The sequence below is a fragment of the Coregonus lavaretus genome (assembly GCF_964263955.1).
Source record: "Coregonus lavaretus genome assembly, chromosome: 18".
Classification (NCBI taxonomy): Eukaryota; Metazoa; Chordata; class Actinopteri; order Salmoniformes; family Salmonidae; genus Coregonus; species Coregonus lavaretus.
The window spans coordinates 6,568,294-6,582,290 of record NC_140005.1 but is presented as its reverse complement, the minus strand read 5'-3'; the positions used below and the strand labels follow the sequence as shown (position 1 = coordinate 6,582,290).

General features: G+C 42.5%; 1 protein-coding gene across 4 annotated transcripts in view; it reads right to left on the bottom strand.

The window, feature by feature from the left end:
- The window catches only part of LOC311145962 (bromo adjacent homology domain-containing 1 protein-like), a 44,893-nt gene extending 30,896 nt beyond the window's left edge, over positions 1-13,997 (bottom strand). For 2 of the 4 annotated variants that reach the window (XM_084182365.1, XM_084182366.1), the window contains exons 1-2: positions 13,700-13,997; positions 10,112-10,177 (exon numbers count right to left, since the gene is read on the bottom strand). In XM_084182365.1, the coding sequence (XP_084038491.1) occupies positions 10,112-10,173 (62 nt within the window). In that variant the 5' untranslated portion in view covers positions 10,174-10,177; positions 13,700-13,997. The other 2 variants (XM_084182368.1, XM_084182367.1) reach the window with 2 other exon arrangements.

Sequence of the window (13,997 nt, the reverse complement as noted above, 5' to 3'; positions counted from 1 at the left end):
ACTAGCGGTTATTGGCAGAGGTTTGGAACTCTCTTTCTCATTGGTCTATTACCTAAATGTACCACCTGGCCAAAACTCCATCCCAACAAAACAGGCAGAAATTTCAGGCGTTCTTTCCAAACAGCTCTTACACCAAATGGGCATTATCATAATTTTCAAAATTTTCACAGTATTATTCCAACCCTCATAGTGTGGAAATATAAAACACAGGAAAATTAAGTTTTTGACTGCACTGGGAATTTAAGTTCATGAGGCATTTCCAAGTTATATTCTTCAAGAATCAATAAGTATAAATCATGAATTCTAAAGTAAAAAAATTGATGCAAGGTGGGACTGATGGTTACAGAACTGATTGTTACAGAACTGATTGTTACAGAACTGATTGTTACAGAACTGATTGTTGTTACAGAACTGATTGTTGTTACAGAACTGATTGTTGTTACAGAACTGATTGTTGTTACAGAACTGATTGTTACAGAAAATAAATTAAATAATAGCAACAAACTTGCAGTCGAATTCAGACAACCAAACATGACCTATTATTGCACAAATGACCAGCAGCCTACTATTAGTATAATGAGAAGACAAGACTGAAGCTATAATATAATGACAACCAAATGATATCGTAGCAAATTAGTGGGGTTTCCCAACTGGTGACTCAAACCCAGGTCCAGCTACTGTCAACACAACAATTTAACCGTTACGCCAAGACGTCCGAACCTCTAGACGAGGTCGCTATGTGTTGGGTTAAGATTACTACAATACAGTGCCTTCAGAAAGTATTCATACCCCTTGACTGAATTCAAAATGTATTGAATTGATTTAGTTTCTCACCCATCTACACACAATAACCAATAATGACAAAGTGAAAACATGTTTTTAGAAATGTATTTTGAAAATGAAATACAGAAATATCTCATTTACATAAGTATTCACGCCCCTGAGTCAATACTTTGTAGAAGCACCTTTGGCAGCGATTACAGCTGTGAGTCTTTCTGGGTAAATCTCTAAGAGCTTTCCACACCTGGATTGTGCAACATTTGCCCATTATTAATTTTCAAAATTCTTCAAGCGCGGTCAAATTGGTTGTTGATCATTGCTAGACAACCATTTTCAGTTCTTGCCATAGATTTTCAAGTAGATTTAAGTCAAAACTAACTCAGCCATTCATTCACTGTCTTCTTGGTAAGCAACTCGAGCGTAGATTTGGCCTTGTGTTTTAGATTATTGTCCTACTGAAAGGTGAATTCATCTCCCAGTGGCTGGTGGAAAGCAGACTGAACCAGGTTTTCCTCTAGGATTTTGCCTGTGCTTTGCTCCATTCAGTTTCTTTTTTATCCTGAAAAACTCCCCAGTCCTTAACGATTACAAGCATACCCATAACATGATGCAGCCACCACTATGCTTGAAAATATGGAGAGTGGTACTCAGTAATGTGTTGAATTGGATTTGCCCCAAACATAACACTTTGTATTAAGGACAAAAAGTTCATTGCTTTGCCAAATTTTTTGCAGTATTACTTTAGTGCCTTGTTGCAAACAGGATGCATGTTCTGGAATATTTGTATTCTGTACAGGCTTCCTTTTTTTCCACTCTGTCAATTAGGTTAGTATTGTGGAGTAACTACTATGTTGTTGATCCATCCTCACTTTTCTCCTATCACAGCCATTCAACTCCGTAACTGTTTTAAAGTCACCATTGGCCTCGTGGTGAAATCCCTGAGCGGTGTCCTTCCTCTCCGGCAACTGAGTTAGGAAGGACGTCTATATCTTTGTAGCGACTGGGTGTATTGATTCACCATCAAAAGTGTAACTAATAACTTCACCATGCTCAAAGGAATATTCAATATCTGCTTTAGAAAATGTTACCCATCTACCAATAGGTGCCCTTCTTTGCGAGGCATTAGAAAACCTCCCTGGTCTTTGTGGGTGAATCCATGTTTGAAATCCACTGCTCGACTGAGGGACCTTACAGATAATTGTATGTGTGGGGTGCAGAGATGAGGTAGTCATTCAACAAATAATGTTAAACACTATTTTTTCCACACAGAGTGAGTCCATGCAACTTATGTGACTTAAGAATTGTTTTACTCCTGAACTTATTTAGGCTTGCCATAACAAAGGGGTTGAATACTTATTGACTCAAGACATTTCAGTTTTCAATTTTTTATTAATTTGTAAACATTTTGAAAAACCTAATTCCACTTTGCCATTATGGGGTAGTGTGTGTAGGCAGTGATTCAGGCTGTAAATTCAGGATGTAACACAACAAAATGTGGAAAAGGTCAAAGGGTGTGAATACTTTTTGAAGACACTGTATTCACACTATTATTCCAACCTATATTGCATATCACAAATTTTAAATAGCAAATATTTTAGGGCCATTGAAATCTAGTCTCCAGAAAAAACAGAATACAAAGTGAATATAGACAACAACAAAAAAAAAAAATCGGTATTATTATTGAAAGAGATTCATTCCGTTACAATTTCCATCTGTAAAAATAATACAATTGAAACAAAGTTACAATCCACACAATGTAGGCCTATTTACCCTGCATTGTCTTTATAACAAGGGTATAATAATTTCTGGTCCAAAATAGGGGAGAGTTCTCTAACAGAAAAAACAAAAAAAATGCTTTTAGGGAGGGTTGTGTGATCTTTTAATTTATTGGACAAAGTGGAGGGTGGTGCATTTTTTTCAGGTTGTACTATATACATTTCTTCCATATAGCCAAAGTCCACGCAGCAATGTTCCAACATCTAGTGGAAAGCCTTCCCAGAAGAGTGGAGGCTGTTATAGCAGCAAAGGGGGGGACCAACTCCATATTAATGCCCATGATTTTGGAATGAGATGTTAGATGAGCAAGGTGTCCAGATACTTTTGGTCATGTAGTGTAAATCCACAAGAACAAATAGGAATAGCTGATAGGCAGCAGACAGGCAGGTGCAGCAGAGAGGTATGGCGAAGCAGAGAGGACAGGTGCAGCAGAGAGGTGAGGTGCAGCAGAGAGGAAATGGTGAAGCAGAGAGGTAATGTGCAGCAGAGAGGCAAAGGTGCAGCAGAGAGGCAAAGGTGCAGCAGAGAGGCAAAGGTGCAGCAGAGAGGCGGAGGTGCAGCAGAGAGGCGAAGGTGCAGCAGAGAGGTGAAGGTGCAGCAGAGAGGAAGGTTTTCTTCCATATAGCCAAAGTCCACGCAGCAATGTTCCAACATCTAGTGGAAAGCCTTCTCAGAAGAGTGGAGGCTGTTATAGCAGCAAAGGGGGGGACCAACTCCATATTAATGCCCATGATTTTGGAATGAGATGTTAGATGAGCAAGGTGTCCAGATACTTTTGGTCATGTAGTGTAAATCCACAAGAACAAATAGGAATAGCTGATAGGCAGCAGACAGGCAGGTGCAGCAGAGAGGCAAAGGTGCAGCAGAGAGGCAAAGGTGCAGCAGAGAGGCAAGGTGCAGCAGAGAGGCAAAGGTGCAGCAGAGAGGAAAGGTGCAGCAGAGAGGCAAAGGTGCAGCAGAGAGGAAAGGTGCAGCAGAGAGGAGAAGGTGCAGCAGAGGCCAGGTGATAGGCAGTGGAGAGGCCAGGTGCGTCATTGCGCATGAAAGAACAGTCAAGACATGAGACACGCAGCTCAAAAAGCTCCACTATTGATCTGTTTAGGACATACCAATGTAATTTACTATATAACGGATGTTCCTCTTCACATCTCAAAATAGCAAAAAAATTAAAATAATAGTGATTCATTTAATTCATATGAAACTATTATTTTTAAATTATTCATTTTGACGAATTGAATTAAGTGCTTTGCCATTGTAGTAGTTGGGGTTCGGTTAAATCACGGTGAATCGAATCATGGGAATAAAAATAATTATTTGTGAATCGCAAACGGTCAAAGGATAATTTAGCTGTAGCCTTCCTTTTCGAATTGTGTCGCTGCAAAACTCATTTTGTAGATACTTTAAGTTGACTTGGACTTTGCAACTCAATAGATGTAGTCAGCCTGAAGTTAACACTTATAAAAAAAATTCATTCAACGTTTTTCTCCAAAAACCTTCCCAATTAAATGACTTCAAAGTAGGCCTAACTGGAGGAATGATATCATGATGATTTGTTTCAATAGGGTGGCACATTTGTGTTGCATGCTCTGTCATCACATGTGCAGTACAGAAACCTGACAGAAACACTGCTAGCCTAACACAAATGTACTGAGACTAAAACTCGGCTGGGACATGCTTTCAATGGTGCTCTCCAACACCGGACACCAATGTAGTGGATTAGAGGGGGGGGGGGGTACCCCGACTGGGACTCAAACCCTGGTCCCTGTGACTGTCATTCCAAAACCATTATACTGTCACAATCCTCGCTATATGAGTCATGATGAGGGTGGCAGGTAGCCTAGCGGTTAAGAGTGTTGGGCCAGTAACCGAAAGGTCACTGGTTAGAATCCCTGAGCTGACGTGCCTTCAAGTACGGAGGGGGCAGTGTAGCAAACCTTGTGTTTGTCTTTCACGCCAGAGACCAGAGTTGTATTCCCTGCCCCACCGTTCGTTACAATACCAAAAGGCTAACATCTCTTGGTGAGGTCGCTAGGTGTTAAGTATTATTACAAGGGTTAAACTTTATATTTTTTGTTATACAATGAAAAACAATTCCGCTGGCCCGCCTCACTAAATTAAATGTGTGTGGCCTTAGGAACAATACAATTATCCTACCTAGACTAGCTTACAACACCACAATGCAATTAATATTTGCATTATTGTTTTCAAGTGAGTACAATTCTACTCTAGGCTGTAAACTGCAGTGAAAATGTCATTTGAATAAATGGCACAAAAAGCCCTGTTATGTGGATCAGTTGTGGGTCCTACTCTGCACAGTTTATATGGTCTAGAAAGGCGCAGTAGCAGGACAGTCTGGCTGCATTGTTACTTCTGATACTGATGCGCTGTCTGTTGCCGATCATCATTATCCCAAGTCATCTACACTGAACAAAAATAAACGCAACATGCAACAATTTCAAAGATTTTACTGAATTACAGTTCATATAAAGAAATCAGTCAATTTAAATGAATTCATTAGGCCCTTTTATATTTAACCTTTATTTAACCAGGTAAGCCAGTTGAGAACAAGTTCTCATTTACAATTGCGACCTGGCCAAGATAAAGCAAAGCAGTGCGATTAAAAACAACAACAACACAGAGTTACATATGGAATAAACAAAAACAAAACGTACAGTCAATAACACAATAGAAAATCTATATACAGTGTGTGCAAATGTGGTAAGTTATGGAGGTAAGGCAATAAATAGGCCAAAATAATTACAATTTAGTACTAACACTGGAGTGATAGATGTGCAGAAGATGATGTGCAAATAGAGATACTGGGGTGCAAATGAGCAAAATAAATAACAATGTAAATAACAATATGGGGATGAGGTAGTTGGGTGGGCTAATTACAGATGGGCTGTGTACAGGTGCAGTGATCGGTAAGCTGCTCTGACAACTGATACTTAAAGTTAGTGAGGGAGATAAGTGTCTCCAGCTTCAGAGATTTTTGCAGTTCGTTCCAGTCATTTGCAGCAGTGAACTGGAAGGAATGGCGGCCAAAGGAGGTGTTGGCTTTGGGGATGACCAGTGAGATATACCTGCTGGAACGCATACTATGGGTGGGTGTTGCTATGGTGACCAATGATCTAAGATAAGGCGGGGATTTGCCTAGAAGTGATTTATAGATGACCTGGGGCCAGTGGGTTTGGCGACGAATATGTAGTGAGGGCCAGCCAACGAGAGTGTACAGGTCACAATGGTGGGTAGTATATGGGGCTTTGGTGACAAAACGGATGGCACTGTGATAGACTACATTCAATTTGCTGAGTAGAGTGTTGGAAGCTATTTTGTAAATGACATCGCCGAAGTCAAGGATCGGTAGGATGGTCAGTTTTACGAGGGCATGTTTAGCAGCATGAGTGAAGGAGGCTTTGTTGCGAAATAGGAAGCCGATTCTAGATTTAACTTTGGATTGGAGATGCTTAATGTGAGTCTGGATGGAGAGTTTACGGTCTAACCAGACACCTAAGTATTTGTAGTTGTCCACATATTCTAAGTCAGACCCGTCGAGAGTAGTGATTCTAGTCGGGCAGGCGGGTGTAAGCACCGTTCGATTGAAGAGCATGCATTTAGTTTTACTAGCGTTTAAGAGCAGTTGGAGGCCACGGAAGGAGTGTTGTATGGCATTGAAGCTCGTTTGGAGGTTTGTTAACACAGTGTCCAATGAAGGGCCAGATGTATACAAAATGGTGTCGTCTGCATAGAGGTGAATCTGAGAGTCACCAGCAGCAAGAGCGACATCATTGATATACACAGAGAATAGAGTCGGCCCAAGAATTGAACCCTGTGGCACCCCCATAGAGACTGCCAGAGGGCCAGACAACAGGCCCTCCAATTTGACACATTGAACTCTATCTGAGAAGTAGTTGGTGAACCAGGCGAGGCCGTCATTTGAGAAACCAAGGCTATTTAGTCTGCCAATAAGAATGCGGTGATTGACAGAGTCAAAAGCCTTGGCCAGGTCGATGAAGACGGCTGCACAGTACTGTCTTTTATCGATCGCGGTTATTATATCGTTTAGGACCTTGAGCGTGGCTGAGGTGCACCCATGACCAGCTCAGAAACCAGATTGCATAGCGGAGAAGGTACGGTGGGATTCGAAATGGTCGGTGATCTGTTTGTTAACTAGGCTTTCAAATACTTTCGAAAGGCAGGGAGGATGGATATAGGTCTGTAACAGTTTGGATCTAGAGTGTCACCCCCTTTGAAGAGGGGGATGACCGCGGCAGCTTTCCAATCTCTGGGGATCTCAGACGATACGAAAGAGAGGTTGAACAGGCAAGTAATAGGGGTTGCGACAATTTCGGCGGCTAATTTTAGAAAGAAAGGGTCCAGATTGTCTAGCCCAGCTGATTTGTAGAGGTCCAGATTTAGCAGCTCTTTCAGGACATCAGCTATCTGAATTTGGGTGAAGGAGAAGCGGGGGGGGGGGGGGGGGGGGGGCATGGGCAGGTTGCAGCGGAGGGTGCAGAGCTGGTGGCCGGGGTAGGGGTAGCCAGGTGGAAAGCACGGCCAGCCGTAGCAAAATGCTTATGAAATTCTCGATTATCGTAGATTTATCGGTGGTGACAGTGTTTCCTAGCCTCAGTGCAGTGGGTAGCTGGGAGGAGGTGCTCTTATTCTCCATGGACTTTACAGTGTCCCAAAACCTTTTGGAGTTAGTGCTACAGGATGCAAATTTCTGTTTGAAAAAGCTAGCCTTTGCTTTCCTAACTGATTGTGTATATTGGTTCCTGACTTCCCTGAAAAGTTGCATATCGCGGGGGCTGTTCGATGCTAATGCAGTACGCCACAGGATGTTTTTGTGCTGGTCAAGGGCAGTCAAGTCTGGGGTGAAACAGGGGCTATATCTGTTCTTAGTTCAGATTTTTTTTTATGGGGCATGCTTATTTAAGATGGAGAGGAAAGCACTTTTGAAGAACATCCAGGCATCCTCTACTGACGGAATGAGGTCAATATCCATCCAGGATACCCGGGCCAGGTCAATTAGAAAGGCCTGCTCGCTGAAGTGTTTTAGGGAGCGTTTGACAGTGATGAGAGGTGGACGTTTGACCGCGGACCCATTACGGACGCAGGCAATGAGGCAGTGATCGCTGAGATCCTGGTTGAAGACAGCGGAGGTGTATTTAGAGGGTAAATTAGTCAGGATGATATCTATGAGGGTGCCCATGTTTACGGATTTAGGGTTGTACCTGGTAGGTTCCTTGATAATTTGTGTGAGATTGAGGGCATCTAGTTTAGATTGTAGGACGGCAGGGGTGTTAAGCATATCCCAGTTTAGGTCACCAAGCAGTACGAACTCTGAGGATAGATGGGGGGCAAGCAATTCACATATGGTGTATAGGGCACAACTGGGGTCTGAGGGGGGTCTGTAGCAAGCGGCAACAGTGAGAGACTTATTTCTGGAAAGGTGGATTTTTAGAAGTAGAAGCTCAAACTGTTTGGGCACAGACCTGGATAGTATGATAGCCTACAGCGCTCTATCTCTACAGTAGATTGCAACTCCGCCCCTTTTGGCAGTTCTATCTAGATGGAAAATGTTGTAGTTCGGAATGGACATTTCTGAATTTTTGGTGGCCTTCCTAAGCCAAGATTCAGACACTGCTAGAACATCAGGGTTGGCAGAGTGTGCTAACGCAATGAGACTTCTGATGTTAATATGCAAGAAACCAAGGCATTTACGGTTACAGAAGTCAACAAATGATAGCGCCTGGGGGGTAGGAGTGATACTGGGGGCTACAGGGCCTGGGTTAACCTCTACATCACCAGAGGAACAGAGGAGGAATAGAATAAGGATACGGCTAAAGGTTTTAAGAACTGGTCTTCTAGTGCGTTGGGTACAGAGAAAGGGGGCAGATTTCCGGCCATTGTAGAATAGATTCAGGGCATTATGTACAGACAAGGCTATGGAAGGATATGAGTACAGTGGAGGTACACCTAAGCATTGGGTAACTATGAAAGAGATAGCATCACTGGAGGTACCGATTGAGCCGGTCTCCGCGTGTATGGGGGGTGGGACAAAGGAGCTATCTGAGGCAGGTTGAGCTGAACTTGGGGCTCTACAGTGAAATTGTATAATAAGAACTAACCCAAACAGCAATAGGCTAAAATATTGACATGGGAGAGAGGCATAACGCAATCACAGGTGTTATTCGAGAGGGCTAAGACAACAACTGGTAATGGCGACGAAAGTTTGGGCTGAGGCCAAACAGATAAACAGGATGGGATACCGTGTAAAGGAACAGTCCAGCAGACATCAGCTGTGTAGCTGAGTGATCATAAGGTCCAGTGAACAGCACTAAGTAAGTCCGGGAGCAGATCATTGGCTGCTAAAGCACAGGAGAGCAGGAGGCACGGTTGTTGATGGCACGTGCTAGCGGGCCGGGGCTAGCAGATGGATATTCGTGGTCGTCGCAACGGGAAGCCTGTTGAAACCACATCAGACGATTACGTTGGCAGACCAGACGTGATGGATCGGCGGGGCTCCGTGTCGACACTAGGAGGTCCTGTCCGGTTGACAGAGAGGTAGATGGCCGGGAGATGGGCCTGGCTCGAGTCTAGCTCAAGGCTAACTGGTACGCCGGGAAGTGGATATTAGCCAACAACAACCATTCGGCTGCAGCTAGCTAGTTGCGATGGTCCGGTGTTAAGGTCCAGTGATTCTGGCAGAAAATCAGATAAATCCTATCAGAAACTCATTCTGATTGGCTGGGCCTGGCTCCCCATTGGGTGGGCCTATGCCCTAATCTATGAATTTCACATGACTGGGCAAGGTCGCAGCCACGGGTGGGCCTGGGAGGGCATAGGCCCACCCAATGGGGAGCCAGGCCCAGCCAATCAGAATGAGTTTTTCCCCACAAAAGGGCTTTATTACAGACAGAAATACTCCTCAGTTTCATCAGCTGTCCAGGTGGCTGGTCTCAGATGATCCCGCAGGTGAAGAAGCTGGATGTGGAGGTCCTGGGCTGGGGTGGTTACATGTGGTCTGCGGTTGTGAGGCCGGTTGGACGTACTGACAAATTCTCTAAAATGACATTAGAGGCGGCTTATGGTAGAGAAATGAACATTACATTCTCTGGCAACAGCTCTGGTGGACATTCCTGCAGTCAGCATGCCAATTGCAAGCTCCCTCAAAACTTGAGACATCTGTGGCATTGTGCGAAAAAACTGCACATGTTAGCGTGGCCTTTTATTGTCCCCAGCACAAGGTGCACCTGTGTAAAGATCATGCTGTTTAATCAGCTTCTTGATATGCCACACCTGTCAGGTGGATGGATTATCTTGGCAAAGGAGAAATGCTCACTAACAGGGATGTAAACAAATTTGTGCACAACATTTGAGAGAAATACGTTTTTTGTGCATATGGAACATTTCTGGGATATTTTATTTGAGCTCATGAAAAATGGGACCAATACTTTACATGTTGCGTTTATATTTTTGTTCAGTATATATCGATGGGTACCTGATGCCACCCCTCATCTCTGCCACCCCTCATCTTCGAGTAACTTACATTGTGGTGCTGAAACTTGAAACAGCAGCCGCGGCACAATCAATCAGAAATGGACAGCTCATGGTGCTGAAAGTAGAAATTCGAGTAGGCATAATTAATTTCAACAGTCTTCATTTTAATTAGACTTTACTAACAACAAGAGGGCTTTGTGTTGGAGCCTATTTCTTCCTATTTAAGAAATAAGAGGTAGGCCTACCTGTTTCACAGACGAAATTAGGCTATAGGCTGCTCTATCCATAGATTTGTCGGTCAATTCCTCCACCCACCATGCACTCTTCAAATAACAGCCCTTCACTGACAAGTTAAAACCAAGACTTGAATTGAGTGGGTATGAGAGGATATGCCATAGGCCTACCTTTAATTAAAGAAAATTGCAAAAAAAAAACAATTGTTAGCTTTAGATTTAGAAGAAAATAAAATGGATGCGATTATATAAAGTGATTTATAACAGCGCTTTGGTCCACGCTGCTTTATGCTAGAAACAAGCTGTAAAATACCCAGGAAAGACGTGACCGATACGTATGGGAATATCATTGTTTTATTTTCTTGACATTCAGAGGCGGAGCTACAACCTTCTTTAGCCAAGGAGACAAACAATGGACTTTGCTTGGGAAGTAATTTAACTCTGTCACTATCAATTGATTAAGCTATTCACTTTCTGTACAATAGAAGATGTTTAAACCCAGACAGCTTTTGTGGAAACACTTGGGATATTCTCTTGTTGGGTTAAGAAACAGAAGAGTTAGCCAGCAGTTAAAGCTTACATTTTTCTGTGTCGGTAGGCCTACTCTGTCTGGGGTGGAAAGGTAGGACTAACTTTTGAAAGTACCATGCTCAGATTCCTGATGACATCTCAGATTAAATTATTTGCAAACAGGGACAGTTTCATTGCAAACAAGACATTGATTTGGCATTGGAGAAATATGATACGATGAACACATAGGCCTATCTCTCTGTCCATTCTTAGCCTGTAATTTCGGTAATTTGTGTGGTATTAAAAAATATTCTGCTAATATGTAAAATGATATTTTTTTCACAGACCTGCAAACACGATGATGGATTCATGCAACGCTTTTACTATAAAGGAGATCTATCCACCCTTACTCTTCTCCACGGTGGTCTGCGAACCCACAACCTTTTCTCCCGCAGCCCTGTGTGCTATCAAAATTCCTGCGTTGCCATGTAATGCTTACAGGACGAAGAACAGTTTCTAAAATTGCATATCTAAATCTCTGGTCTGTCCAAGAAGTGAGGGTAAACGGTACGCATGTTCTCTGCTATTCATTTTATGTTTTAATTATTATTTTGGGTATAGGGGAGGGTCACTTTTTTTTTTTTTTTTAAAGCATTCAGGGATCGTTTAGGTAAAATATATTTTGCTTAATTTTCATTTCAGAGAGGTCGGATTATCTCCATGTAACCCTTATTATAAATAACGTTCACTCCCTTAAAACAGTGTACAGCAGTGGAGGCTCCTCAGAGGAGGAAGGGGAGGACCATCCTACTCAGTGAATTTCATAAAAATAATGAAACATTAAAAAGTTGTCATTTTTAGATAAAACTGTACTAAACATCACCAAATAACGGATTAAAACACACTGTTTTGCAATGAAGGTCTACAGTAGCCTCAACAGCACTCTCTTGGGTAGAACCATGGTGTAGCCAGAGGACAGCTATTTTCCTTCCTCCTCTGGGTACATCGACTTCAATACAAAACCTAGGAGGCTCATGGTTCTCACCCACTTGCATAGACTTACAGTAATTATGACAACTTCCGGAGGACGCCCTCCAACCTATCAGAGCTCCAGCAGCATGAACTGACATGTTGTCCACCCAATCAAAGGATCAGAGAATGAATCTAGCACTGAAAGCATAAGCTACAGCTAGCTAGCAGGCATACAATGTGGTGAGTAGGTGACTCAAAGAGAGAGAAAGTCAATAAATGAACAGTTTTGAACAAATTAATTTCTTAAAGTTAAGGAGATGCAGAGAGAGAGAGAGCTATATTTCGTTGTATTTCTTTCACTTGAGCTAATTTAGCCTACTACTCAAACATCCGGCTCAAACAGAGAGGCATGCTATTTAGGTTAGCTAGGCTATCCAACACTGGAACTCTTCCAAGTCCAGGCAAGCTTTCGGTTTTATAAATGTATTGCCACCGTTGCCCACCGGTGTAACTGCTTGCTCTACACTGTACTGCGTGATTGTAGCGGATTTACTGACGCGTTAGTTCTAGTAGCTATGTTGACTATGACGTTAGCTAATATGGTGACAACGTTGTAGGCTGTGTGTAGCGGTTATGGTATGAAGGTTTGGCTTGGAAAGTTTTATTTTTTGCTCGGTCACAGACAGCTGATGTGTTGTGCACTGAAGTCCACAAGTGAAGGGGAAAAGGTGAGAGGAGGAGAGCGTGTAGATGCGAGAAGGAATTCTACAACGAGCAAAATGATGATGCTGTTTGTACGTGTCTGCTATGAAAGTGAAATGTGTGTGCAGGTGATCAAGGATGTATTCATTCTGCCGATTCTGTAGAAAAAAACGTTTCTAAAACGGATAGAAACTCATTCGCAACTGTTTGGACTAATGATTACACCCTAGATCAGCTAGATGCAGGCAATAGTGTGCCTACGTTATAAACTTTCATTAGTAGACTAGGTTGTAGCAATCTCATGATGGGTATATGGAAAATTCGAGTATCATGTAGTAAGAAGCCCAAACCTATTGATGTTACATTGAACTGGGTGAACGGAATATGAATGACAGTCACCCAATATGCTGTAATAGAAATAAGGCCGTGACCATACAAATATATATATTCGTCTTCCCTAATCTTAAAACAGCACTGACCGCCGCACAGTAAGTGTGTATTTTGCATTCGTGAAATTATTTTGATGTGATATGAAAGTAGAGGGATTTGTTTCTAGAACCGTACCACAATTGAAAATCGATTCACATTTACTGTAAATGGAGTATTTGGCTGTTTTGGCTTCGACCCAATTCGCCTGTAAACAGAACATCTAAATTCACTGGACTATAAGGAGTAACATTAGGCTCCTTTATTCCATTACTTTAACTGTTGCAAATGGTTATGGGAAAAGAAAAAAAACAACTTATGTCTTGGAGAATGATGCGCGGGTATGCTCTCACCTGTGTGACTCAATATAGCAACAACTTGTCAAGTAGTCTTATCCGCTGTGACACGAGTTCAAAGCAGATCGGGGTAAACATGTGTCCGTCCTCTCTAGCCTACTCCGAGTGGCTTGATGTCACTGGACTTTCTGTTCTCGCCTGCCACTCAAACTCGAGTCTCAGTATCTGCCCGAGCACTGCGCATGAAGCGTCAAAAACAGCTGATACAAAACGATTGCGGGAAAATAAAAATAGAAGTGCGATATTTATTTATAAGACATGTCAGGTGGATGAGACTCCGCATGTAGATATGAAACACGTACCGTACAGTTGCAAAGGGATCTAGTTTCATCCAGTTACAGACCCTCAAACTGCGAGGCGGCTACTGATATCGACCTCAACACTAGTCACTGCCATAACCATCGTGGGGGAAAGGAAATATGAAAGGAGAGCGCTTACCTGCGGACTGTATGCTACATGGACCTCGACTCACTTCGGACTTATTTCTTTTCCTCTTTTTTTTTTTTTTTTTTTTTTACATAACATCATCATCATCCGCTTTTTATGTTGACGTATCACATGTTGCGAAAACATGGAGTTTCTTAAAGGGCCATGGACATACAGTATGGTGAATTCAGAAAAACTGGGACAGCTTAATCAAGTGTTTATTTCTTGGTCTGACGATTGAAAATCACAACTGTTGTTACTAAACCCTTGCATAGGAACCACATGATCAAAATCACATTTACATTTTACA